Raw genomic sequence first — 27,532 nt, 5'->3', positions numbered from 1 at the left:
ATGGGGAAAGATGGGTCCAGCAAATTAAACATCTTCATTCTCCTCTTCTTCCTCCTTGGAGATGCTTCACTCATCACAGAACCGTAAGCTACATGGGGGAGATTTTAGGCAGGCTGGAGACCTGGGTTTATTTCTCTGTTTCTTTGTCTTTCATCTTTCAACTACCTTCTTTTACCTTGGAACAAAGACACAAGGGCTGGGTAAAATGTCTTCTACAAACAGCAGCTCTGGTGCTTTTGAGGGACTAAGGAGAGTCTGTGCAATTGAGATATCAATAAAACTGCAGCCTAAATAAACAAGTAAAACAAAAAGAAAGAGAGCAGAAAGAAAGAGCTTTTGCTTTTTCACAGAGCTGACAGCATTTTAGCAATATTTCTTGCACCAAATTGATTATTTACTTAAAAGACAACTTTTTATAACCGTTTACACACTCATTTTTTTCTCCAGAGACTGTTTTTGAAAAGACAAACATTTCTTTCACTTATTACCTTACTCCTTGGTCAAAATGCCTGGGAGATATGAGTGGGTTTTTTGATTAATAACATGGAAAAAAAAAAAAAAAAGCAAATGACAAATCTGGCATGACCATAAATGGTTTTATTTCTTAATTCGTATTTTTCAGTACAGCCAAAGGAATGAAAATTTCCTTCTCAGCCAGGGTTATATGTCACTGTAGAACTGTGGCTGTTAGATCTGTGTGGTACTAGCAGACAGCTAGCAGACTGTATCTTACTGCGTTCTTTCCTTACTCTCTTTTGCCCTATTGGTATGTGAAGGAATGACAAATATTGTCTGGCAAAGGTGACAATTGACTTTTTGTTTTTTACCACACCATTCATAATCTCAGAATCGAGTGCTTCTGTTGTGCTAAAGTTTGGAAAAAATATCCCTTCCAGACATTCGCATTGAGAATTTTCTGTGGTATTTTACTTTCAACAGCAGCCTCTCTGCTTTTCCCTGCTGTTAGCAGACATGATGGAAATCCTTTTCCTGTATGGTGAAGTCAGACTGGTTTATTTGCTCTTTCTGTACAGCTCCAGCTACGTGCTCCTGCACATCTCACCTAATCCTCCCCTCCTCTTTCCAGGCAGTACATGGTGCTTCTACCGTTTCTGATACACACTGATTCCCCTGAGAAGATCTGTATTCAGCTGACTCACCTGAATGAATCTGTGTCGCTGAATGCTGCAATTGAGTATCAAGGGGAAAACAGGAGCTTGATTGATGATGTGGTGTCGGAGAACGATTTGTTTACCTGCATTCCTTTCACTGTAAGTATCTTAATCCCTGTAGGATAAACTCTAGCGGCTCTGAGTAGTAACAAACAGAGTAACTCTGAACAGGTATTCACTTTCCTCTTGGCCACAGGTATACTCATGTCTATCCTCAAAACACTGTCACTGCTGAGCTCTCCTTAGCAAAGATATCTAAATGAGAAATGCTGAATCCCGGAAAGCCTGCCACTGTTTAGGACAGTAAGAGGAGAGGCCTGGAGAAAAGTAGATTTGGCAAATATGTTAAAAAATATTGTTTTGTAGTTGAGAATTTGCTCTACCAAGTAGTATTATTGTGCTTTATAGATCTGCTTTAGTTTCCATGGAAATAAATAGGAGGCATTATTTTTGGAGTGACTTATGTAATTGGTAGTTCCTAAGTCTAAAGCAACAGTCCTGGGCAACTGGGAATGCTGGTAACCTGGCTCACTATACAGATTATGTCTTTGGCCTGAAGGCTGAAGAACTGGTTCTCGGGATACTTAACAGTTGACATCTATGTCATGCATATGTTGAAGACTGCTATTTTGTCACTTGGAGAGAGATGTATGGAGATCTGGTATGTCTGGTTTGAAAAAGGAAATGTTATGCAAAGATTAGAGATATTACCTGAAAGAAGAGGGGGATTACTCCATTCGTCTGTGAATGTCAAGATGGAAGAGACAGATTTTCATCAATGCAGGAAGGACTTCTTAAAAATGAGTTGCAGAGTTGAGTTCCTTTACTGCATAATACTTGCATGATCACTGCATAGCAATAGGAAAGTAGAGGAATATAGTACAAGAAAAGGTCAGTCTCTTGTTCCTGATTCCAGTCCCTTCATCTCTGTGCCATCTCTGTAATTGTCTGTCACAATTACATTAGATCTATTATTTTAGGAAAGCCTGTTCAAGAGGCCTTTACAAGTAGTCCATAACTCAGTTGCCTTCTTACAATTCTCCAGATTCCAAAATCAAAGAGCCAGTCAACAGTCACATTTATTACTGTGACAGTGAAGGGGGAGACTCTGCAGTTCAGAAGCCGCAAGTCAGTGCTGGTCAAGAATTCTGAGAGTTTGGTCTTCGTCCAGACAGACAAACCCATCTACAAGCCTGGACAGACAGGTACGAAGAGGGGGTGGAGATTTGTACTTGAAGCAGAAATTCCTAAAACTGTTGTGCTGTTCAGGCCAGATGTTGACTGCTTTCACTGGAGATTGGAAGATCAGTCTCACATGGCTGAGGTGTATGTTTTTAAAGCTCCACATGGGAACAATTTGGAGAATTTTAAAGAATATGCATGTAACTGGGGCACCTACACACATTTCCGTTGCCGGTGGGAGTTCTGTTGTTGTGGTCCATGCAGCTTGATCCCCTTTTGTGCTGTTTTGAACTCTTTTGTTATAACCACAAAAACTAGAGCAGTGACTGGATATTTATTTTATAGAAAACAGGGTGAAAGTTCAGGCTAAGTCATGAAATAGTTTTCAAAGTGGCAGCTGATTTTGCACTATGAAGATAGATAAAACCATATAAGCCATTTCTTCTGAGCCATTCATCTTCTAAACTTGGCCTGGGCAGGAACAAATGTCAGAAAAGAGATGCTGAATTCTCTGTTTATCTAGAGCCAACACAAATTTGCAGCCAGGTGCCAAAATGATTTGCTTGCATTCATCCTTCCTGAGAAGTTAATCTGGTTAGAACAAAATTGCAAGAGACATGTTAATTCCAATGTGAAAACATGATGTTGACAAAGGCAACTTAAATTTAACTTTGGCCTCAATTAAACTGGTGCCCACCATCAGTAAGATGTTCACATTGCCGTGATTCTGGTCCTAGCGTCCTCTGATTAATATCTCTTACATGGGTAACATAGCATGATTTAACTTTCTAGTGAATGGAATTTCTGTAGAAGAGAATTACTCTGTTCTCTCTTGAACCATCTGTGTTTGCAACTAATGTTTTCTGGTTGGTGTCTGTTCTGTGGAACCTCACTCTGCTTTTGTCCATCAGTCCTTTTCAGAATTGTTTCTCTGGATGAAAACTTCCATCCCTTGAATGAGGTGGTAAGTATGACACTTCTTTTTCAATCATTGTTTGGCTTTAAGTCACCTTTGTGGGAAAAGTGAGGAAAGAGGTGTCTCTTGTGGAGATCTCTCAGTACACAGAGATAGTTGTGCAATTCCCAGGTTATTTCAGATCTTGCTAACAGGATCGGTTCTTCAGATTTCTGCATTCTTGGAATGGTTAGAGAATGTAACTTTAAATGAACAATGCGGATGTAAAAACCTGAACAGTGAGAAAATCTGCCATTATCACAGTGGACATGTGCCACAGTTGGTTTTAGCTGACTTTTCTGTCCTGTGCAAATGCTTAATATCAAAGTGCTCCACTGCCCTCTATCAGGGGCTTTCTTCCTTATCCCATTGTATTATCAGCTTTTTCTCCAAAATATGTTTGTAGTCCTAGTCATTTGACTGTATTGTTTGCACACTCTCCAAACATGGATTCTAAATATGCTGTTTAATTTCTTCCCTTTCTAGCTTCCGCTGGTCTACATTGAGGTATGTATACTCATTAAATTCATGTTCAGATCTATCACATTCCCAGTTGCCTCAAGATGATTCTTGTCTATTTTATTTATACAGCAGATTCATAATATTTATTCAAACGCATAAAGTTTTAACTTGTATTATGATACCTATGGCCTAGGGCTCATTTTGTTGTCCAGCCCTGAACTCCCCAGACAATCCTGCTATTTCTGCCCTGAGCCTCATTTGATACTGGGGTTGTGCCTACTCTCGCTATTTCCATTAGTGCTTTTTACTTAGTTACCATTGCAGCCTCTCACTGTTCTCACAATCTCATTGTGGTCTCATTATCTGTAGGACCCAAAGAAAAACCGTCTGTACCAGTGGACAGAGGCTGAGATAAGAGAAGGGTTAATGCAGCTGTCTTTCAACCTCACTACTGAGCCCATTCAAGGGACTTACTCAGTGGTGGCACAGAAGGCTTCTGGGAAGACAATCCATCATCCCTTCACTGTGGAGGAGTATGGTAATTGTTGCAGTGGTTTCAGGTTCCTAGCAGCTATTCCAGTAGGGGCAGGAAAGAGGAATTGGACAGGGTGGTAGATATAATCAGGATGTCCAGCAGGGCTGGAAAATCTCTCTGTGTTTTCTCCCTCATAAGCTTCATCTGTTCTGGCGGAATGAAGACTGAAGAACTTGAGCAACCTATCTCTACTCCTTCCTAAAATCCAGGCCATGCAGTGCCCATATCAACAAGGCTTCTAGCAGGAGCTAGTATGCTTGTAGTGGTCTATGTTGGTGACCAGTGGCTGTACTTCCTTTCAGAGGTGATTGAAGTCACAGCCTATTCTTCAGCTGGCTACACACGTGTTAAGTGTCATACTCTGAACCTAGGTCTCCCTCGAGTTGCTAAGTTCTGACCTTCTGTTGTAGGCTGGGGCTGTAAATCTTTCCTGTCCTCCTGTGTCAGTCCAGTCTGCTTGGCTAGGAAATGGAATCCTAGTACAAACTTGCACATGGCTCCTACTTCCCCCTGACATCACCTCCAGTGATCAGTCCAGAACACCTCAGCAAGCCAAGTGCAGCCTGCATTACATGGTCTGCCATGATCATACAGCCCAGATGAGCCTTCTGGAAGCTCGCTGTACTGAATTGCTCCTAGTTCACCCAAGATGGTCACTGTCCATGACCTCTCCTGCAGCAGGGTTTGGATATGAGGTCATCTTGTCGTAAGTCAGCAGAGAAGCTACTGGGTCATTCCTATTTTCCAGACTGGTAAGGTCTATATGCTTTGGAAATGCAGAGATCAGGCTACAGTCCCATCTCTAAATATCTGTGAGAAACTTTGACTTAACTCTTCATATCATTCTGCTGTGAGACTGATAATCCTTGTGTTACCTCAGGAGATGCTTTATTTTAATAGATAATTGTCATAAACCAGCCTGGCATAGAGGCTGGCCGAATGCCAGTGGTTTACTTAGACTTCTGTGGGATGTGTAAATGACACTGGCCACAAAAATCTGACAGCTTGGATGCAAAAGGCTTTCAGGACATTTGTAGTTATGTGGCCTTCAGGTTTCATTCTTATGTTAATCCCCCCCCAAATAAACTTTTCTCCTTTGGTTTTGCTGCAGTGCTTCCAAAATTTGAAGTAACAGTGAAAATGCCCAAGGTTATCACCATTCTTGATGAGGAGCTGAAGGTGACAGTTTGTGGTCTGTGAGTATCATTCTTCTTTCAATACTTCTTTGTTTCAGGTTTTATTTTAGCATTACTGAAGTCTAGTTGAGGGGTTTTATTACATTTCTCAATCATTCTTGAGGTCCCAGGACTAATAAGGCTATTCAAACCATTAGCAAAAAGGCTTTACAAAATTATTGCTTAGGAGTATTTGTTCTGTTTTTTTGAGGGGAGTATTTTTACTGTCTTTTATATAAAAGTCTTAGAGGATTTAAGATTCAGCTGCAGTGCTAGAGAAGAGGTCTTCTATTTAGTTCAGCCAAGAATGGCATTTTTATCTGTGGCTTCTACATAAAAAAACATGTCATGTTTCCCCTGGGCCACATCATTTGATTCTACATGGCGTATTCTACATGCATCTTGCAGGGAAAGACACAGAATGGGACGAAAAATGAGCTGAAAAACCCATTGCATACATAAACAGTTGCATCAGAATTAGGTGGTAGGGTAGATACTTGCATCATGTTCTCTAAGTCTAGGCATACTGTCAGTGAATAAGCATTATAGTAAATGACTTTTGGAAAGTCATGTCTTATTCCCAGGAATTCAATCAGAATTATAAGATTCAGTGCTGTACTGAATCTTAGGTTCATTGCCAACTTTGATTCTAAAATGTTACCAAATTTCTTGATGCCTTTTACTTGGTACAATTAGCCTACAAATCCCTGAGGCAGTTTAGGGAAAAATTTTGGCTCCACCCATGGAGAACTAACCATTTTCCTCCACCCTCTCTTGCACTGATAATAGCTCTGTTTTTTCTGTCCTCTCTGCTTATAGATACACATTTGGCAAGCCTGTTCCTGGCCATGTGAGTTTTCGTGTCTGCAGGAAATTTGAATATCCAGCCACTGCTTGCTATGGTGAAGAGGCTAAGGCAGTATGCGATGAATTCTCTGGACAGGTGAGTCTTGAGCATTCATCAGGTGGAGTGATAGGAGAAGAGAAGATGCTGTTTATTAAGCCTGCCTTGTAGGTATAAATTTGCTCTGCTACAGTGTGTAGAAACATGAGTGTGAAGAGGGGAGTGATTCCATGTATTTTAAGGAAGCCTGAAGAAGGAAAGAAGATTGGATGTAAGTTGAAATGTGAAAGGTCTCTGTAGTAAGCAAGATGTGCATTTAAGCGAGAAAGTGATACAGAAGGAAGAGAGTAAAGAAAAGAAAACAACTCAGTAGATTAGAGAATATAAAGGACTAAAAGATAGAAAGGATGAACAGCTAGCTCATCAAAGTGTGTGGGATCAAAAGCTGTTCTTCGAGGCAAGAAAGGAACAGAAACTGGGGGAGGGGTAATGCAGTTTAAGGAAAGAGGAAAGGAACATGAATTTAGGAGCAGTGGTTAAGAAAGAGAGACACCTCACATCCCCTTGACATTGCTCTACAGAGCAAAACTCTTTGGAGCATGGACAAGTGCAGCAGTGCTAACTTAATTGACAGAAACAGAGGTAATAGCAATTGTGGAAATGAACCAAGATAATAGAGCAAGCAGAAAAGAGGGTGGTCCTTACAGTATGCTATGGCATAATTCCTGCAATTGTCTCTGCTGCTGTTATCCATGCTAAACAGAAATAGGAATACTGCAGTATTCCTCTGTTCCAGGTAGCTCCTCCCTTTATTGTAGAGACCTGCCTTGGATATGAAGGTGCTAATAAGAGATGGCAAGCGTTGGAGATACATTTCTAGCTGCCTTCTTCTTTATACCCATACAATCTTTATGTATGGTTTATGTACCACTCAAACTTGTGCATTTTAAGTCAGCAGCTATATTCTAATGTGCCTGTCTTTTGGCAAACACTTGGTGTGGCATACACGTGAATAATTCCCTGTGCTTTGGTATCAAGAGAATCAAGAATTCCAAACTTCATACACACGAATAAAAATCTAGGTTGCAAGTTCTTTGCTTTGATATTCCTGTAGGTACTTCAGAATGCTCAGTGCCAAGTTATTTATGGCTGTTTTCCAGTTTCAATAAAAACAATAAAGAGAATAACCTATGAACTTATGGGCTTCTCTCCCATTTCAAGGTAGCACACAGTGATGGGATCATTATGTTGGATAAACATTACAGTACATGAGACTGTAATATTATTATTATTTTTTTCTTCCAAAAGACAGACAACCATGGCTGCATTTCTAAACTGGTAAAAACCAAGTTATTCCAGCTCAAGAGAATTGGATATGAGAACAAGCTCCATGTGGATGCTAGGATTGAAGAGGAGGAAACAGGTATGAATGATCTAGGTCAAAGAGCCAGATAACAAGCCCAGGAGATACCAGCAGAGCAGACTGCCAAGAGGAAGGAGAAGAGTAGACTCCCAGTTCTGGAATTTTAAAACTTTCCTGCCCAGGTTCCAAGAGCACCGAGCAAATGGTTGACCAGCAAAGGAGAGCTGGTATGGAGTAAAAGTAATTCTTGTCAGCGAGATGCAAATCAATCAATCCTTCTTGCTTCTTGCAGGAATTGTGTTGACTGGAACAAGCTTCTCTGAGATCACAACTACCATCAGCAAAATTACCTTTGAGAACTCAGATTCTTACTACAAACCTGGAATCCCCTTCTTTGGGCAGGTAGGAAAACTGAGAAGTGTTGTGAATTCTCAACAGTCTTGCTACTGAATCTCCTGGGTGGATATCTGCCTACCTCTGCAAAGATTCTGGAGCTCAGTACAGCTAATGCCTGGGGGCTTCCACTACTTTGCAAGTTCTGTAACCAGAGAATAGCAGCTGAGAGCATAACCCAATATTCTTGTGTTTCAAGTTCTGCTTCTCTGGTCTCCTGCTTAATAAGAGGCCTTACTTGATGTTAATGCATGTCAGTCTGTGTCCACTCTTCTTACACAGAGGTGGAGATAAAAAAGATTCAGAAAATCTGCAGCTCTCCTTGAAACATGTAATGTACATGTAAAATACAGTGGAAACGTCTCTGTCTCAAGACGGACCCAACATCCTCACCTTTGCAACATACCAATCTGTACAGGTGGCAGGCATTGCTGTCCTGTATCATTCTGTTTTTACTCCTACAGGTTAAACTTGTGGATGGGTCTGGTGCTCCAATTGCCAATGAAACTGTGACGATTTCTTTACAAGGAGGCCAGGAAATGAACTACACAACGAATGAAGAGGGCAGGGCACTATTTGCCTTGAACACTTCCATGTTGTACTTCGATTCTGTTGGAATTAGAGTGAGTCCTGGGGCAGAGAAGGTGATGAACTAACCAGCAGGACTTGGCAGTGGAAGACTATTCCTTCAGTTTCTCATATAAGTGCAAAAGCTTCTTGCTCCTGATTGGTTGTACCACTCTTGCCATCACTGTGGTGGAAATAGCCATGCAGCAAATTAGATTTCCATGTGACAGTCATGCTTAAGTTGTATTTGATTTAGGCTTGGCAATAGCACAATAGGTTTAGAAGAAAAATCATGAGAACATATAGTTTCTCCTTGGAATAGGGCAGTTTCTCTATAATTATATTATTTTAATTATTTTTATTTATTATTATTATTGTTTTAATTATATTGTCTATAATTATATTTTCTTTTCCCCATACAATTTTCTTGCCACAGAATAAAATCATTAAAAATTATCCAGAAGTTATCACAATGTGCCTGTGGGGTAAAGAAAAACTTATTTTCTCTTTAAACAAACTGATAATTAGAGAAGGCAAGATATTAGGGTAAAGAAACCTTGAGGTATTACTGATAGTAAGCAAACAACTGAGACAAACTTCAGCTTCACTGGGAGTGAATAATTCTCAATTATTTATTCAGGATACCACTGCCCTATATTATATTTTCCAGAGTCATGTGTGGTTTTTTTTGTTTATTTTTGTTTGTTTGTTTTGTTGTTGTTTTTTGTTTTGTCTTGGGCAGCGTTGCTAATCACTGGGCTGCCCAGAGCCACATCCAGCCTAGCCTTGAATGCCTCCAGGGATGGGGCATCCACGACCTCCTTGGGCAACCTGTTCCTCCTGTGTGTCACCACTCTCTGTACGAAAAACTTCCTCCTAATATCTAGCCTATTTTCTGCTTTTTCAGGCAACTCATAAAACACACTCCTACTGCTTTGACCATTCATGGGTTAATCCAAATTATGAAGATGGTTATCTCCACCTAAAGCGCTTTTACTCCCCTAGTAAGAGCTTCCTCAAAATTGAGCCCACATCTGAGACACTGAGCTGTGGCTCCTCAGCTGAGGTCCGGGTTCACTATATCCTTACACCAGAGGCTGTAAGAGAGAAGAAGAAAATCATGTTCTACTACCTGGTAAGCTTGCACTTCCCATGCAGTCAGGATGTCACTGGCAATTGTGGAGGAAAGAGGTGGAGTTGGAAACAGTGGTTTATAGCAGCAAGCTTTAAACACTTCCCCATCATCCTCCACATATTTTCCCAGTAAAATGAGTGTAAACGTTTAGAGCAGAAGAGTGAGGATGTCCCATGTGCCCCCTGGGTGATTACTGGGACTCTGCTACAGAGGGCAGCTGAGCAGGTAGCAATTAGCTACTTATTGCTCACACACAGAGCTCTCTTGCTTTCCTCTCAGATCCACTCTCCCATCTCTTAAGGTTTATTTCACGTATAACCTCAAGCACTGCAGGATTTCTCATTTCTTTCAGGTGATGGCCAAAGGAATCATCAAGCAAGCAGACACCAGAATTCTGGATTTGGACGAGGAAAGTGGTATGTTTCCCTCCCTTCATAAATTGTCTCTGACTTGTTGCAATTGTGGCAGACACACAACCTACTTCCTTGGGGAATGCAGGGATTCACTTCTCTGTGCTGCTGGAAGAGTTCGAACTTTCTTTCCTGTTTACTTGGTTTTTGCATAGATTTGTTTTAGCCTTTGTGCCACCTCTCTTTTTATTAACAATGTATTTCTGGGACTCCAGTGCATGAAGGAGACACAGTCTGGTCTGTTTTTAGAATCTGAACTAAAATTGAGCTTGCTTATATAATCAGACAGTGAGACTTATCTCTGTGAGAACAAATTCAGAACAGATTCATCCTAGTTAGAATCATAGTTTCACTAGGATGAAGTTCAGCATGAAGGGAAACCTGAAAATTTGGCTGATCCAAGAGGAGATTTCCTGTACTTCAACTTTTTGCTCTTGTTTTGTTTGCTAGTCAATGGTGTCTTCATACTACAGCTGCCTGTGGAAGCTGACTTTGCTCCTGTGGCCCAAGTTCTTGTCTATACTGTTACCCCCAGCAGGGAGGTGATTGCAGATTCAACAAAGTTCAACATAGAAAAATGTTTCAACAATAAGGTAAGTGACCACTTGTTTGAGAGAGTAGTTACACTATAGCCTGGCCACATATATATATATATATATATTTTTTTTTTAATTTAGCCTGACCAAGCTCATTTATGTAGATTTACTGACACTGAACAAACCACCAAACAATTGTTGTAGGTGGTTTCTCTGCCCAAACCCAGTAGGCACATCTAATGCTTACAGTATTTTTCAACTCCTATACATGTCATCTTGTCATTGTAATTTCTGCTCTAAGTAAGTGAACATGAGCCTTGCTTAAACCTGCCATCTGTAGTGAACAACGAACTTTAATAGCACTAGTGAGACTGAAAGAGCTGAAGGAGGGCAGAAAAATAAAGCTTCCTGTGAACATGTGGACCATGATCCTCTTATGGCCCCAAATATTCTTTATGCAGAATAGTAAAGTGATATATGAGCAGCCCTATGTTGCTCAGTATAACTTAAAAATAGTAGAAAGGCCCTGCTAAAGGCAGTGCCTCATCTCACTAAAAGCCAAGCTAAATGAGTTATTGAGATTGATTTCACTGTAAGATGTTGGATATGTGAATTTTACTTCTATTTTAGATGCCACTTTACATGCTGTATTAATATCTGGTCAGACATCAAGTACTAAGTAATACATGTGCTTAGGTATTGCTTTTCTCTCCTGGATAAAAAAAAAAAAGCAGCCTGGATACAAAGCTGACATCAGTCTATCTAGTCTTTGGGCCATTTCTGTGTTAGCCATTTTTTTCTAGTAGCAAGCTTGCTAGATTCCTTGTATGGTCATTTCCTTAAGAATACTGTTTTTGCATTCCCAAAGTTGATACCATCTTGGGAGCGATGGTGTCAGCAAAAAGGCATGCCATGGTCCAGCTGGGACATGAGGGAGACTGGCAGCTAGTGCTGTTTATTCAGGGAACATGTTTACTCTAAAAGTATTTTGATTGGTGTATGTCGCAGAAGGGTTTTGAACTGCTGAGAACAGAAAAATCTATGCAGGACCATCATTGCAAAATCATGTGAGATAAGGATGAAAGCAACTTCTGCTAGCAAAACTTCACAGAGCAGAGCTTACTAGGGGGTCATTTGAGTTATGAGTTAGGTTCTGGGGAAGCTACACTAATTTGGCTAGCCTCAACAACAAGCTAGTTCTTCAGAACCATTTCCAGCCAGTCCATATCACAATACTGCTCCAAGACATCACTGCTTTTTATGTTATGAGAGAATCTGCCAACCAAGATCATTGCAGGTATGTTGTATTCTCACAGGCAATGTCTGGATGCAGCACAGACTGAACTTTGTGCAAGACCAGCTGCCTGAAGAGATCAAGCCACTATGTGGAATTATATCAGTGTTCACAGTTCACAAACCCCAAAATGCCTTAACAATCATAAACAATTATGATAATTAAATTGCTATGAACTTCTAGGGCTCATTCCTCTACTACTTTGAGAAGGAAACCTGCTTATGCAGTAGTACAGGATGGATGTGGGCGTGTGCAGATGTGTGTGGGATTCATAAGGTTGGGGCTGATGCACTCAACTGGTATCTTGCTATGTTAGGGCACATGCAACATAGTTTATCCTGTTGCTGCAGGTGGGCTTGAGCTTCTCTCCTTCTGAAGGCCTGCCTTCTTCTGACACTCACTTACTATTCAGAGCCTCCCCCAAATCCCTTTGTGCTGTCCGTGCTGTAGACAGGAGTGTTCTCCTCATGAAGCCTGAAGCTGATCTGTCACCCAGCTTGGTAAGTACTTATTCTATGTAGCATCTCAAAGTCTGGTCATGGCAAGAGCAGCTCAGCAGAAATAGTGAACAAACCTTGTAAGTGCTGTCCTGTACAGCTTCTCATCTTCCTTCAGCACGCAAAAAGGCAAGAACTGAACAGCAGCTGTTTGTTAGTGATTTTACATGACTCTAGGGATGGTAACTAGGAAACCCTCTTAAGGAGGCTGTTTTGCATGCCCAGGAACCAAAAGCTGTCCTGTGTTTAATGTTGATTTTTTAGGTATTCTTTACAGCCATGGATATATTTTATTGGAGTAGCATCTAGAAGTGTCAGAGGGTTTATTCCCCTTATGCTGAGCAGCAAATGCCCTTTATCTGGTGTACAATCAATGAATATACAGATGATATAGTACATTTGAGAGCTAGGCTTATGCAGTTATTATACTAGAGCAGAAAAGGATACTTACCTATATCCTGGGCTCACATAGGAAACTCCAGCAGAGTGGATCTCCAGAAGAGATCCTTCCCTAGTGGTAGCCAGCTCTTAAATAGGTCTAGGAGAGGTGCAGCCAGTCTCCACCCCTTCCTACAGCTCGGGTGAATTGCCTTCACCTGTGCTCCTTTGGTTGACTCATTGCTTCCCTCAGGTGATTAATCAGAGGTTTAGGCCATGATTCAGCAGCCCCATATACCTGTAAAGGTAGAAAAGACAGTAACTGAGCCAGCCACTGTAATTTTTGATATATTTGAGCCGTAATAACCAGACTAATGTGCTGTTTATAGGAACTAGACATCTTTTTAGAAAGATGTCTTTTTAGATTCAGTTTCCCATTGCACCCACTGCAGGGAGGACCATGGCTATGTGGATTTGATTGTTATGATCAAAATTCTTTAGCAGTGTTTTGTGACAGCGGATACTGAAAAATGCGAAATATCTTGGCTTTTTCTGCTCAGGTGTATAGCTTACTGCCAGTGAAGGAATTGCATGACTATAGCCATGGTACAGATGTGCTCTTGGAGGAGCCCCTAGAAGACTGTGTCCCCTTGAAGAAAATAATTCTGAATGGGATCACCTATTCTCCAGTAGTGGAGATGAACGAAGATGATGCTTACAGCATTCTAAAGGTATAGCCCTCTAGTAAGTCTAGGGAGTAGAATGGGAGAAGGAATGAGAAAGAACACCTTCTGTTGCATGATGCAAGATAACAAGGGAAGGACTTGTGAATCTCAGTAGTTAAACACTGATTTTTATCCAGAGACAAGTAAGAGTTACAAGCCTCACCTGTCTTACCAGCAGTGTTCCTAACTTAAATTCATCAATCTCAAAGTTTTCTTTTTACATGAAAAAATTTGAGGTTAGCTTGAATTGAAGTTCTAACTCAAGTTAAAAAATTCTGTGCTATTACAGTTACCCCAAGTACATCAGTATATCCTTGAGCAGCACTGTAGCCACAGATGTTTCCTTCCAGAGAGGAGACTTCATATCTAATTCATGGCTCATCCTGATCCCTAGACTGGAATCAGACTTCAACTAGTATCCTAAAGGCAAAAGATCTATCCTTTAGCATTTCTGAGCCACTCAGGACCAGGACTGAGAGGGTCATCTCAGGCTCCAACCCATAGGCAGCACAGTTTTTACTTTTGAGGCAGTGAAGTATGAACAATACATCTGCTGTGTAAGCCTCAATAGGAGTGAGTACCCAAAAACATATTCTGTTTCTCTCCCATAGGAAATGGGTTTAAAGGTTTTCACCAATTCTAAGGTGAGGAAACCTTGGTATTGCAGCACTGAGAATTACATGCCTGTACAAAGTCGCATTTCAGCAAGCGGAGGCCTGGCTGGAGCACCTATGTATGCACTGAGGAGTGGTGGTAAGGGAACTGGGCCTAGCTGTCACCTCTGTAATGAGCTGTGATCCTGTCTGTATTCTGGGGTGAATATTTAAACAAGAGCTGGGGTTGTGGGCTGAGATTTTAGAAGGAGTACTGAAGTGGTGGGTCCACAGATGTCAACTTCAGCATGTCTGTGGGGCATGTCACTTTTGCTGCATTGTGAAGGCCTACAGACAAGCTTTCATAACTCAATATTAGATGTCAGGTCTCCAGCTATACAATTTTAATCTAAATATAGAAATGAGTTTGCCCAAAGTAAAGATATTAAAAATGATTAGTTAGTTAAGAACTTTTAAACTTTCCCTGCTTGGGTGGATTTCTGTTTCCTTTTGTCAGAGCAAAGCACACAATATCAGAAACAGCTGCTTCCTCCAAGCTACTCACTTTTACTTCATGAACTGTTGTCCCGCAAACTGTGAGGTTTGCTGGAGACCAGTGGGTAGTAATGAAGGGCTAGCCCATGCTAATAAACCCTGAAAATCACTGTTCATGGTACTAGTGCTACCAGTGTAGCTTCTGATTGTCAGGTAGACAGCTACTTTCTTAGAGCAAAGCATGATGCTGATGTAGATCTTGTTTGTATGGAATTATCAGACCTACATTCTAGTAGAATCCATGCAACATCCAGCAGTCCTGAAGAGGTGACAGAGACAATACGAAAGTATTTCCCAGAAACATGGATTTGGAGTTTAGTATCTATAAGGTGAGTGATTTGGGCAGATTCCTTCCTTATTTTTATAATGAAAAGTGATGAAAACATAAATCCCTTGTTTTCCTAGCCTTTTCAAATAAAGTAAGTCCTTAATTGTTTGCAGAAATCACTTGACAACCCTTTGAAAAGGAACTTCCTCTGGCTATGGTTAGGTTTGTCCAGAGTGTAGTAGTGAGTTTGAAGAAAATGTGCAGTGCCCTATGGTCCTATGGTGAATACTGTGCTCCCTCATTCACAAAGGCATTGCTGTTCAGAAGATGATAGATAATCACCCTTCTGTCCTTTTTCTCTGTCCCTACCAGCTCTGAGGGAAATGCTGAAGTAGATGTGACCATCCCTGACACCATCACTGAATGGAAAGCCAGTGCGTTCTGCATGTCCCCAGACACAGGCTTTGGCCTGTCACCAACAGTGTCCCTCAGAGCCTTCCAGCCTTTCTTTGTAGAGCTCACCCTCCCTTACTCTGTAGTGCGTGGTGAGGCCTTCACGCTGAAAGCCACTGTTTTCAACTACCTGACAGCCTGCATCAGAGTAAGGAAGACTTAAATCCTTCTCCATACCTGTACCTGCTTGTATGCTCTTTGCCTACACCTAGCCTTCTTTCTTATCTCTGAGTAGCCTTGGGCCCCTTCCTCCCTGAAATTCTTACGTTATACCTTCGACGTGCGTGAAATGCCCGCGTACAACTCCAGCTTCCTGCTCCTTTGCTGCAGAAGAAATAGACATTGCTAATTTTTCCTAGCTCCCTGTCTTCTCCCTTTCTCTCAAGACCATTCCTTGATTACACCTCTCTACAAATGGCAGGTCAGTGTGATTCTGGCTCAGTCTACTCAATTTCTGGCTACTGCGGTGGAAAAGGAGGAAGACTCTCATTGTCTCTGTGAGAACGGGAGGAAAACAGTGGCTTGGCTGGTGACTCCCAAATCTCTAGGTAAAAGTCAGAGAATGCTGAAAGCTGCAGGAAGGCATTCTCTGTGCTGTTCTCCCATTTTGGTATCTGAAGTTAGAGCATCAGTTTCCTGGAAAATACTGCAGCTGTATGTGTCATCTGAGGTTATGCAGGACGTAAAGCCTGGTAGACTCCACGGCCGTGTCTAGCACTAAAAGAAACATCATCAAATCTTACTGCCCCTGGGCAACATCTTCTGAAGCTATAGGCATTGCTGGCTGGCTGGCAAGGACATTTTGTCAGCTCCATCCCTCCCAGAGATTAGACGATTGCCCTATGAGACCCTCACAGTTTGCTTTTGCGGTTGCTGCATGTTGTGGTAGCAGTCACGGGGTGCATGCAGAGTAGCAGACTGCTGAACAGCTTTGGCACCACTATGGTGCTCTTAAGTTCTGGTGAATAAAAGCACCAAAACAGAGTCACCTTTCAATGGCAGTGCAGCTCAGCTGCTCCAGGATTCATTCTGATGTGAATAGCTAAGCTTCCACGGGAAAGAAGCTGGCCCCATCTGTGACGGGCCACTAGGCTGAAAACTCCCAGGAATGGCAGCAACTCCTGCTGCATGGTGCCGCTAGGCAGGACTGACTGATTTGTTTCCTCCAGGGCTGGTGGAGTTCTTGGTGAGCACTGAGGCCCTGCAGAACCAGCAGCCATGCGGAAACACCATAGTGGAGACCCCTGAGAAAGGGCGGAAGGACACGGTCATCAGGCAGCTGCTGGTGGAGGTATGCGGGCTGTGGGCAGCAGGCTGAAGCTGACTCACAAGCTAGACACATTTAACAGAGCTCGGGGTGATGAGCACACGGTGTCATTGATACTGTGGTCTTCCATTATACTTGACTAGAATGCACAAAGTCTGCAGGTTAACAGCTGTGCAGCGCATCTCCTTCGACTCCCTATTTTAAAACTTCCCCATCCTCTACCGTAAAAAGACTCCTAGTCCAATTCACCCTTCCCTATATCTGCTTCATGTTGCCTCCTATTTCAGGACGCTGTCTTTACAGCTTTACCCAAGTAGGTCCGCCCGTCAGCACGTGCTGTCTCTCTGCAAGTCGAGTAGCCAAGCAAACTGCCTGTTATGCTGCGTGTTACACGCCTTTGGTCTGGCACCAGGGTGAAGGTGGGGAATTCAAAGTACCTGTGGGAGTTAGATGCCTGTATCAAAGTCCCCCTCCCAAACTCTACATATTAAAACAGTCCGTGAGAACGTGTTACAGTTTTACAGCTTATCTGTTTTCCACGGCTGATACTAGGTGGTATGGAATGAAACATGATGTGGCAGTTAGTTCTGTATAGTTTGTTATAGGAAAATGCTACGTGGATTGTTCCACAACGAATGCCTCCAGCTTAATTTCATGGAAACTACAACAGGCACAAAAGAACAGTAGCACAGTCTGATAGAGCAAATGCTCACCTACAAAATACTGTTTTTCAACATAGTCGCCACCAGTAGCTGTGCATTTTTGCCAGCAATTAAGTGCATGCAGCACTTACAAAAATCTTGCCTGCATTCCACGCTTCTAAAAATCTTGCTGACATGTTAGCACAGTGAGGTGGTGGGTGGCTTGGTCTCCGTAAATGTTCTGCAGGCACCAATGAATGTCAGTGGGTGCGATTTTTTCTGTTCAGATGCACACCATTTCTTCGTATGCCAAGACTTCCATGTCAGATGTCATTTTTCACATTGCTTCTCCGTAGTCATGCGTTGCATGGCAGCAAAATATAACGGAATACTGATGGGAAAATTCAGCCTCTCCTGCCATACCACCAACATCCTGACATTATAAAATAGGAGGCGTTACTTTTGGAGCAGACCCCACGGATTATTATGCCGAGTGCTGTAACTTGACAGCGGTACCTGATGTTCTTTTCTCGTGAAACAGCCTCTCGTGATACTTGCCTGTGTTGCATCAAGTGCATCACCAGATACCATCGCGCCCATTTCCCCTTTCTATTCTCAACAGATCTTTTCCCTCAGGTGTCTGCAACTTATGATCAATAGCCCTGCAGACGGCTTCTGAGCGGCCCTCTAGAGGTGCTGTGGACTTCTGCTAACAAAAGCACTCGCTGTAATGCTGCAGCCCTTTTGTTACAAGGATGCAGGAGCCTCACTGCATACAGTAGTTGCAGGTCACCCTCGTGATGGTCCTGCAGTGCTGTTGCTCTCCTTTTCCTGTTCTTTCCAATAATTTAGGAGTACGACTGTTTTACTTGCATTGATATTTCAGAGTTCTTTCTCTATATTACAGGGAGTGTTTGTCACTGCCTCTCCTTCTCCTGTTTGTTCACTTTTCACTTACTTGTTCCTCTTTCCTTGTTAGGCACCCCTCTGTCTGTATGCTCAGTGATTTCTCACCTCTCTTATTTTCTTTCATTCCACCCTAGCCTGAAGGACTTGAGAAGGAAACTGTTCAGAACTCTGTGCTCTGTTTGAAAGGTAAGGCCCTCCCTCCCTGCCCACCATTTGTTTCTGTGTGGGTGATGAGTGGGACATGCCTGGAGGAAGAAGACAGCGCTGCCTCTACCGCTTTCCAGGTTGGCTGATATTTTACAAATATCATTCTACAAGTGGTGATAAGGGGCAATGAGACAAGATGTCGTTCTCTGAGTAAACTGCCACGTTATTCAAATTGCTTCAAAACTTATTCACGCCAGATGTTGCTGGGAGAGTCTTACATGAATGGCTAGCGAATGAGTTCTGTAGTTTGTAAAATATACAAACGGGGAAGTTTGTGCTTGTACCACTTGCATTTTTTTTATGTAAATTCATTTTTCATTATATAGCTTGCAACAATTATTTCTAGTATATTTTAGTAGTACTTGTAGTACTCCTAGTTTCACCAAGGACAAGTCCTGGCTGACCAACCCTCTGTGGCCTTCCTATGATGGCACAACTGCCCAGAAAGATGTGGTGTGCGCCCCGTTCCTGGAGACATTCAAGGTCAGCCCAGACCAGACTCTGAGCGACCTGGTAGAGCTGTAGGTGTCCCTATTTGTTGCAGGGGAGTTGGACTGGACGACCTTTAAAGATCCCTTCCAACTCAGACGCTTGTATGATTGTAGATAATCAGAACAGGACCCTTCACTTGGGGCCCAGAGACATCTTTATGTATAGCAAGGGATGAAGGGAAGAGGAAACTTTTCTGATGTTTCACCGAAGGCCCTGCCCCTTCCTTTAAGCTTGGGTCTACACTGAAGCTGTTTCATCTTGTTTCTCTCAGGAGAGTCTGTGAAAGAGAAGTTTTCTCTGTTGCTTCCCTCAAATGTGGTACAAGACTCAGGCAGAGCATATTTCTCAGTGCTAGGTGAGTGATCGGCCTGGGAAGGATCTGCTGGGAGAAAGAAACGTGCTGTTTCTGCCCATCTGCATGACTGTGTTCGCCTCCTAGCTCTCACACAGATTCTTCTCCTGGTTCCAAGCACACTTCGTTCCTGCCTTTCCTCTCTTCTGTCTCAAGTGCTTTCCCTTTCAATTCTGTTTCGTTTGTTGCTCTTTCTGCATCTCGTTCTGTCCGGTTTCTCTGCTAGTGACCTATCCGTTGACTTGTCACCCTCCTTTTTTTTCATTGTTGTGCTCTGTGTGTCATTCCAGGATTGTTATCAATACAGATTTTTCTGCCAGATATTTCTGCCAGATATTCTGCCATCTCCTCCTTCTGTTTTTCTGTAGATCCCTCTGATTTTGGCAGCTAACGCTGAATTTCATTAATATCCCTCTTGTATTCCCTGTTCCTTAGGCGATCTCATGGGCACCGCCATGCAGAACCTGCACCAGCTACTCCAGATGCCATTTGGTTGTGGCGAACAGAACATGGTCTTGTTTGCACCCAACGTCTATGTCCTGGACTATCTGAACAAGACAGGACAGCTGAGTGAGGAGGTCAAATCCAAGGCCATTGGATACTTAGTGAGCGGTGAGTTGAACGGGACTTTTGCTTCTGCTCTGAACTTTTTCAGAACTTGTCTGGCTTGTTTCTGTCAAATGCTGACCAGATACAGCTTGTCTCTTACTCAGATGGCCTCTTCTGTATGCCAGGGAAGTCTTTCCCATGTCTTTTTTCTATTCTCTGTTTCTTATGCATTCAAGTACCTCGTCATTTCACCCACTTTTCTCTGCTCCTTAACAGAACTGGAATGCAGTGCACCGATACCAGGTGACCTGCTGCAGCAGCTTGTCCATTGCTGTTAATGTGTCTCCTGCCCGCCTTCTGAAGAAAGGCAGATACTGCATCTCTTGCAGTATAAGCAGTATATGGAGGTGGGGTTGTATGTGCTAGGATAGGACTAACCTGTTTCTCTGTTTTGCTGTCGCTGATGAAGCTGCTTTTCTCTTCTCCCCTGCGTTGCTCAGCAGACATTCTCTGAACACGGCTTTAACTTTTTTTTTTTTTTTTTTTAAACTCTGCAGGTTATCAGAGGCAGATGAACTACAAGCACCCAGATGGCTCTTACAGTACCTTTGGACCACGTTATGGCCAACGGGGGAACACCTGGTGAGATTTCAGTGTCATCTGCTCCTCTTCCACATGCTCTCTTTCTCAGCTACGCAGCTATGACAAATACCACCTGATGGTAAATAAGAAATGTAGTTGTAGACCTGTGGACTTTTCAGAGCTGCTGTGGGCCCTGTGCTGCCTCTTAAGTGAGGAAAGAGGCTGCATCAGTCAGTTATGTAGCTGAAGCATCTCCTCCCACCTTGCAGCTACGAGGACTATGATGGACAAGAAAGACAGACAAAAACAAACTGGGAAAGGAGGGAGAAGGGATTTCACATCCCAAATGAAGAAAGCTGAAGAGTTGCAGTGGCAGCTCTTCCAGAGTAGGATCTGCTGAGAACTGCTGGGAAAGGTATTTTCGTAAAGGACGATAATCCAAAAGCAGTGCTGTATGGTTATCTTCCAAATGCGTTTGTTACCAGACAAAAGACAGCCTGGAGGAGAGGGTGTGTTGCCAGTGTGATTTACTGCAGAGCTCTGAGTGACTCCAGCATGTTATTACCATGCATTTTCAGCTTTAGGTAAGGGTAAGAACGAATTATTTCATCACCTTGCTTTTGGACTCTGAAACAGTACTTTTGCCCTGGGAGTAATTGGCCTCTCTACATGCCTAGTTTTTTAGCTTTTTTTCCCATAACTGCTATGTAAAAGCTCTTCTAGCGTGTCATACTTTATCCACAGTTTTACTGACATCTCTGGGGAATTCTGGGGAGCCCCTGAGACATGGCTATCTGGAGAGAGAATCCTGCCAGCAGACCATAAGCTTCTATGGATTGATTCTTTCTTGTTATTCTGATTCTTACTCTCATACAGATGTTGAGCTAATCTAATAGAGTAAGCAATACTCTACTGTTTTCCAAAGACATTTATTTGGATACACATTAACAACCCGAAGTCCTCAAAAGGGTAGCCTCAATGCAGCAGGATCATAGGGTTATATGGGCCAAGAGGCAGAAAAGAAAGCAAGGCAAGAAGCAGATTCTTTTTTTGGCAGATTCTTTGTGGTGAAGGCGTACTTCGTGTCTGACTAATTGACCTGCAGATCCCCAAGCCGCTTTTCCTTCTTCCAGACAAGTGAAGTGCACATGTGCTCTGTCACCTGGCATGGACAGCAGGCCTGCACAAGCCCTCTCACTGTTCTGTCTCCCTTACAGGCTCACAGCCTTTGTCCTGAAGTCCTTTGCCCAGGCCCGGTCTTACATCTTCATAGATGAAAAGCACATCCAGGATGCTTTGATCTGGCTCAGTCAAAATCAGAAGGAGAATGGCTGCTTCCGCAGCTCTGGGATGCTCCTGAACAATGCCATGAAGGTAGCATAGCTGGATCTTAGTGAGGCTGGCACTTGACTATAAATCAGATGGCTGCAGCTGAGCTTCTTGAGCACACGGGCCCTTGGGGAATTCCCATATCAATGGCAAGAACTAAAAAGCCAGAGGCCGTTTTGTGTGACTGCCATGACAAGAAGGAGAACAAGGCAATCCATAAACGGCACAATATGAGCATCAGTGGGGAGGACACGAGCTAAGGGGCTACAATACAGAATCAAGTGTACCCATAGAAATGGTAGAAAAATGACTTTGAGAAGATGTGTGGAGTAAGCATCTAATTTTATGTTTCCCTGCAGGGTGGAGTGAACGATGAGGTAACACTGACAGCCTACATCACTACTGCACTGCTGGAGATTCCTCTGCCTGTAACTGTATGTGTCACCCGAGTCACAGACGGTACTAACCTGCCCCACTAGCCTCCTGTAGATAATTAGGCCCCTTTATATTTTGAAAGAAGAAAAAATTCTATCTGGATATACTTTCTTTCTTTTCAAGTCCAAGATGGACTGACGCTTTTTCTCCACTTTCCTCCCCTGTCCAATACTGTCTCTTATGCAAACATTTCACTTCATCTTCCCCTAAGTTCATTTCTGGGGTATCTTGCTTTTGCTCCTTTTAAAGAGTACTCCGTGGATTCACAGTGAGTTAAATAACATTTAAATTTCAGAAATGACCCAGATAGGTTTTTTACATCCGTAAGAAAAACTCCTTTTGTGTCAGAATTGTACGTGCCTGTTAGACGACTTGTATGGGCTTACTGTGTTGATGCAACGCACCGTCAGGCAGTGAATACTTCCATAGGCAGAAGAATTGGACCTTGCTTCAAACTTTCAATGCAAAATCACTGAACTGCTCGCAAAAATCACTGTAACAAGATATTTCAGAGAAAAGAAAGGTACAGAATAAAGAACACTCTTTGGTTACTCATATGTCACATAAGGAAGCAGACCTGGAGGGAAAGGAAAAGACAGTGGTACAATATATATCAGACAGTGTGCTAGGGTTGTAAAGGGACCGTGGATACCATACAGTTCCTGTTGTTCTAAGATGGACTTCAGTATGACGTCTTGCTGCCTGGTCTTAGTGTCTCCCTCTCCCCAGCACTCGGTGGTGCGCAATGCTCTGTTCTGCCTGGAAACGGCAGGAAATGGGGAAGAAAACCATGTGTACACCAAGGCACTGCTGGCATATGCCTTTGCCCTGGCAGGGAAGGAGGAGAAGAGGAAGGCGTTCCTTGGCTCACTTGAAAAGGAAGCCGTCCAAAAGGGTGAGCGCTCTTGGTGGGACATTGCTTTCTTCCATCCCACAGATCTTACCTCTACCTCTGATAAAATGGCTTTTGTTGGTGGGGAAATGGGAGCATGGAACGGCTTCTGTGGATGGGGAAAGCTGTAGGGAGAGGAAATGCTTGTGCAGTGTGGTGGTGTTTTTGACGGCTCATCGTGGGTGCCCCGTCCTACCCCTCTGTTCTGAGGGATTTGCCTGGAGGCACCCCTCACCATTCCTGTTGGTGATGAACAAAAGGGTGGCTCTGCTAATGCCTCATGTCAGTCTACTCCTCCTGTCATCGCAGGCACTGCTTTAACAAAGTCTTAGCAATGTTTATAGCCGCTCCTTCCTTCCAGCAGACACGCTCAACACAGAACAAAGCTTACCCCTCACAGCGTGAGGGATGATACATCAGAGAAGAGATGGAAGCGCCGAGACAGAATGGGTCATTTCAGAGGTCCTAGCATAAGCACTGAGTCTTCCAGGAAACTGTATCAAGACTCAGAACCATTCTGGTAAAGTCAGCCTGGATGGTCTGTTTGCCCAAATGTTGTCCAGCAGGGTTGCGAAGGAAGTACCACTTCTCAAAACGGGGCAGTGTGCCAGCCTGGCGTTCTTCTTAGGTCTCTGTCTCCTTTAGGTGTCCAAACGTGTAAATGTGTCTGTCAATCTGGAGTTTAAGTGAAAGTGGCATCCAGGCCCAGGAACCTTGGCACTCTTAGACTAGTTGTAAACACGCACCGAGTGTGGGGCTATCTAACCCTTCCCATTTCATCCTATAGGACAGGTACATGCCAGGGGCTCTCTCCTCCCCGCTGGCAGCAGGTCAGTAACTCCCTTGCAAGAAACTGCTACTAATTCCTTGCCGTCTTCTCTACATGTACCCTGCCTCCTGTGAAGATGGGTCTGTTCACTGGCAGCGGCCTGGGAAAGAGCCAGAGGCTGATCTCCCGTACTACCGCTATAAAGCTCCCTCTGCTGAAGTGGAGATGACAGCCTATGTGCTCCTTGCTCACCTCACCACGCAGCCAGCACCTTCGCAGGAGGAGCTGTCACTCGCATCTCGTATTGCAAAGTGGATCATTGGTCAGCAGAATCCCAAGGGAGGCTTCTCCTCCACCCAGGTGAGCAGCAGTTTCCCTCCTGTGACCTCCCATATCAATATCAGGAGAGTGCCAGAGACCAGGGTGGGAGCGCAGTAAGGTTAAGCCAAGTGGGGACTGTAGCCCCGCCGTATTAGCATCTGCCGCAGCTACCGAGTTCCCGAGAGGCCAAGGCCAGTATGTCAGGTAGCACCGCAGGGAATGACTGATGTGTTGATTAATGACCTGGCTTATTTGAGCCAGTGGGTGAGAATGCGGGTGACACAAATGGCACTGAAGTTTGGAGCTCCCGCCATAGTTTGTGTGTGTATGCAGTTGCTGCTTTTCCCCGGGGAGAACAGGTGAAGGCTGCGCAGAGCTTCGCCACAGCAAGTTCAGGAATACGTGACTGCTGTGCAGAGGACACGGGAAGAAAATGGGCGCCTGCAAAGGCTGATCTTTCCCTCTCAGCTTCTCGCTTAAGACCAGAGAAAGTGAAGAATGGAGGAGAGGGTGCCTGCTGACAGCAAAGGGCGGGCTGTGGGAGAACAGGATGTGGGATGGTTAAGAGGGCTAACCCGGCCATGGGTGTCGGGCCTGGCTCTTGCAGGACACAGTTGTGGCTCTGCAAGCCCTCTCCTTGTACGGAGTTTCCACCTATGCCAAGAGCGGAGCAGCTTCCAAAGTGACCCTGCGATCTGGAGGGGACTTCCAGCAAGACTTCCACGTGGATCCCTCAAACCGGCTGCTGCTCCAGCACGTGCCCCTGCCCCAGGTGCCAGGGGAGTACAGCGCAGAGGTGTCTGGCAAGGGATGCGTCTACCTGCAGGTGAGGGTGGTGGGGAAAGTGCCGTCCTGGCAGGGGAGCCCTCTCTCAGGCAGGAGCGAGGGGGAGGGCAGAAGGGATAAGGGAGAGGGGGAGGAGCGCAAGGGAAAGCTCCGGGAGAAGCCGGAGAGGAGCAGAGTTGCGTGGAGAACGGAGCGACAGGGAAAGAGGGAAAGAGCCATGAGTGCTGGGGAGCTGTGAGAGTGGGGAAGGGGGAGAGCCGGGCAGGCAGACGATAATCTCTTTCAAGCGTTGAGCATGCACACACACAGCTGCTGGCTCTCCCGTAGACAAGCCTGAGGTACAACGTGCAGCCCAAGCAGGAGAGCGCGCCCTTTCTATTGCATGTACACACGAGACCAGAGACGTGTGAGGACTCCAAGGCTCACAAGGTCTTTGACATAGGCATAAACGTCAGGTAAGTCTGTGTTTGGTTTGAGCCCTCCTGAGTAGCCGAGGGAGCTGGAGGAGGTCTGGCGGTGCAGGGGGAGCCGGTCTGGAAGGGACGGAGCAGCCACCTGGACTGCGAAGTGGGCTGGAAGCAGCCGGGCTGGGAGGAGAGGCTGTGTAGGCAAGAGATGTCCTGTGGGGATAAGCTGTGCAGGGAGCAAAGCGCTGGGCTACTGAGGGGCGGCACAGGTGACTAGGCTGGAGAAGAAGGTGCTGGATTGACAGGAAGTGGTGAGGTGTCAAGTGTTACAGAAAAAGTGGAAGTGCCCCAGCTTTGACGTGGCGTGCCCTGAATCTCTGTGGCTTGATTCCTTAGTTACGTGGGTGAGCGCAGTGTCTCCAACATGGTGATTATCGATGTGAAAATGCTGTCGGGATTCATCCCTGTCAAGTCCTCTGTGAGGAAGGTAGGAACCCACGTGAATTGTTTGTCTGAGGATATCTGCCCCTTTCGTTTTATCACCTGGGCCGCATTCAGTTTCTCCTTTATTTTTAAGACACGTTCCAGGTGTCTGTGGCTTACTAGGGGGCTCTAGGATTGACATCGCCTTGATCTTGCCATTGTCATCTACACACACGATGTGTGTACAGTACTTTTCTTTCCACACCTGGCTGGAAGCCAGTACTACGTGATCCATCTGTGTAAAGCAGACTATGTTTGTTTTTTTCTCTTTGGACAGGTGATGGGTTATCTCTGAGTTCAGATACCTTGCTGAAAACACTGTCCGCGTGTATCACATTCAAAAGCAATACTGGTTTCTTTTTCCTTCCGCTGATCTTACCATATAGTTTATAGCTTGTCTTGTAATTGTTTAAGGCTCAGGTCCCTTTGTGAGGTGTTGAGCAAGTGTGTTGCCCTGGAAAAGAGCAGAGATTATAAGATACTGCAGAACTAGCAAGCCTAAAAGAATGCATTGTCATTGAATCCTCTCTTTGCTGTGTTTGGACCAGTGATCAGTCCCTGCCGGAGCTGCTCAGTATTTAATCTGCCAGGCTGGTGAAGGGGAGACCTGGGGACCATTAATGGCTAATGGTGCACCAGGGAGTCAGTTCCACAACGCAGGCCTAGTCACTGCTGTCAGTACTCCTAGTGCTTTATCCGTAGCGTGTCCCGTCCATGGGGCAGTGAAAACGGCACAGGGGGACCACCCTCAATTCAATAACAATTTGGTCTTCTTTCTTCAGCTGGCACACCACCAAGTCATTGAGCGTACAGAGTTCAGTACCAACCACGTCTTAGTGTATCTGGAAAAGGTGAGTCTCCGTTTGGGGCTAGAATGGGAAAGAAAAACACAAGCCTTGGGGACATTTGGCCACCCAAGGCAAAAGACACGGGTCTCAAAACTGGATCTGATAAAAGTAGGAATGAACTGACTTTTGCTGACCTCAGAATTTACTGGTGCCTTCCTCACAGCCCTCAGCAGGTTTTCCCTCTGGGCCTGCATACGGATCAGCCTACACCTGCCCACCAGACACGAGCTCCCCCAGTGTGGGGAAAGGCCCTGGGGTTTCCCCTTGTCCCTCAGCCAGGCCTGCTGAGGGACACGCGCACACGCACATGCACTCCCAGTGCCCAGGGCACTGCTGGCAGCAAGAGCACTAGTAGGAAGAGTTCAGTGAGGGGACAGCAGGAGAGCCCAGGGCAGACAGAAAGCGGACGCTGATCCTCCATCACTTCCTTTTCCCAGCTGAGCAACGTGACCTTGAGCTTCTCCTTCACGGTGGAGCAGGACATCCCTGTGCAGGGCCTGAAGCCAGCTCAGGTGAAGGTGTATGATTACTATGAGACAGGTAAGCGTGGGGCTGAGGGTGTCCCGGTGAGTGACTGTGGGGAGCTGGATTCATGGATGTGTCTGGGAGCAATGGAAACCCACAGCTGTTCCTGCATTGTCCCTCTGCTTGTCCCTCTGCATGCCTGGGAGAGGGACCTCTGACAGCCCTGCTCTCTCTCTTCCCTTCTGTTTTTCAGATGAGTTTGCCATACAGGAGTACGGTGCTCCCTGCACCACAGGTAGGGTACAT

The 27,532-nt window shown here is 44.5% G+C and overlaps 1 protein-coding gene across 1 annotated transcript; it reads left to right on the top strand.

Moving 5' to 3' along the window:
- LOC306958246 (alpha-2-macroglobulin-like) lies at positions 1–27,113 on the top strand (the record flags this gene model as incomplete). Its single annotated transcript, XM_079549693.1, has 34 exons — positions 1–83; positions 1,088–1,271; positions 2,218–2,377; positions 3,266–3,318; positions 3,796–3,816; positions 4,141–4,309; positions 5,418–5,502; positions 6,301–6,424; positions 7,634–7,748; positions 7,981–8,090; positions 8,546–8,704; positions 9,556–9,783; positions 10,136–10,199; positions 10,644–10,786; positions 12,374–12,523; positions 13,459–13,629; positions 14,235–14,376; positions 14,992–15,100; positions 15,412–15,640; positions 15,914–16,040; positions 16,662–16,783; positions 18,444–18,495; positions 19,280–19,363; positions 19,796–19,972; positions 20,467–20,551; positions 21,709–21,865; positions 22,180–22,254; positions 22,985–23,150; positions 24,053–24,276; positions 24,845–25,063; positions 25,351–25,478; positions 25,827–25,917; positions 26,696–26,764; positions 26,925–27,113. The coding sequence occupies 34 exons, from the start codon at positions 1–3 to the stop codon at positions 27,111–27,113; spliced, it is 4,464 nt and encodes a 1,487-aa protein (XP_079405819.1).
- Between the last annotated feature and the right edge of the window lie 419 nt (positions 27,114–27,532).

Source organism: Tetrao urogallus (assembly GCF_951394365.1).
Source record: "Tetrao urogallus genome assembly, chromosome: 1".
Lineage (NCBI taxonomy): Eukaryota > Metazoa > Chordata > Aves > Galliformes > Phasianidae > Tetrao > Tetrao urogallus.
The sequence above is the reverse complement of the archived record's forward strand: the minus strand, read 5'-3'. Positions and strand labels throughout refer to the sequence as shown.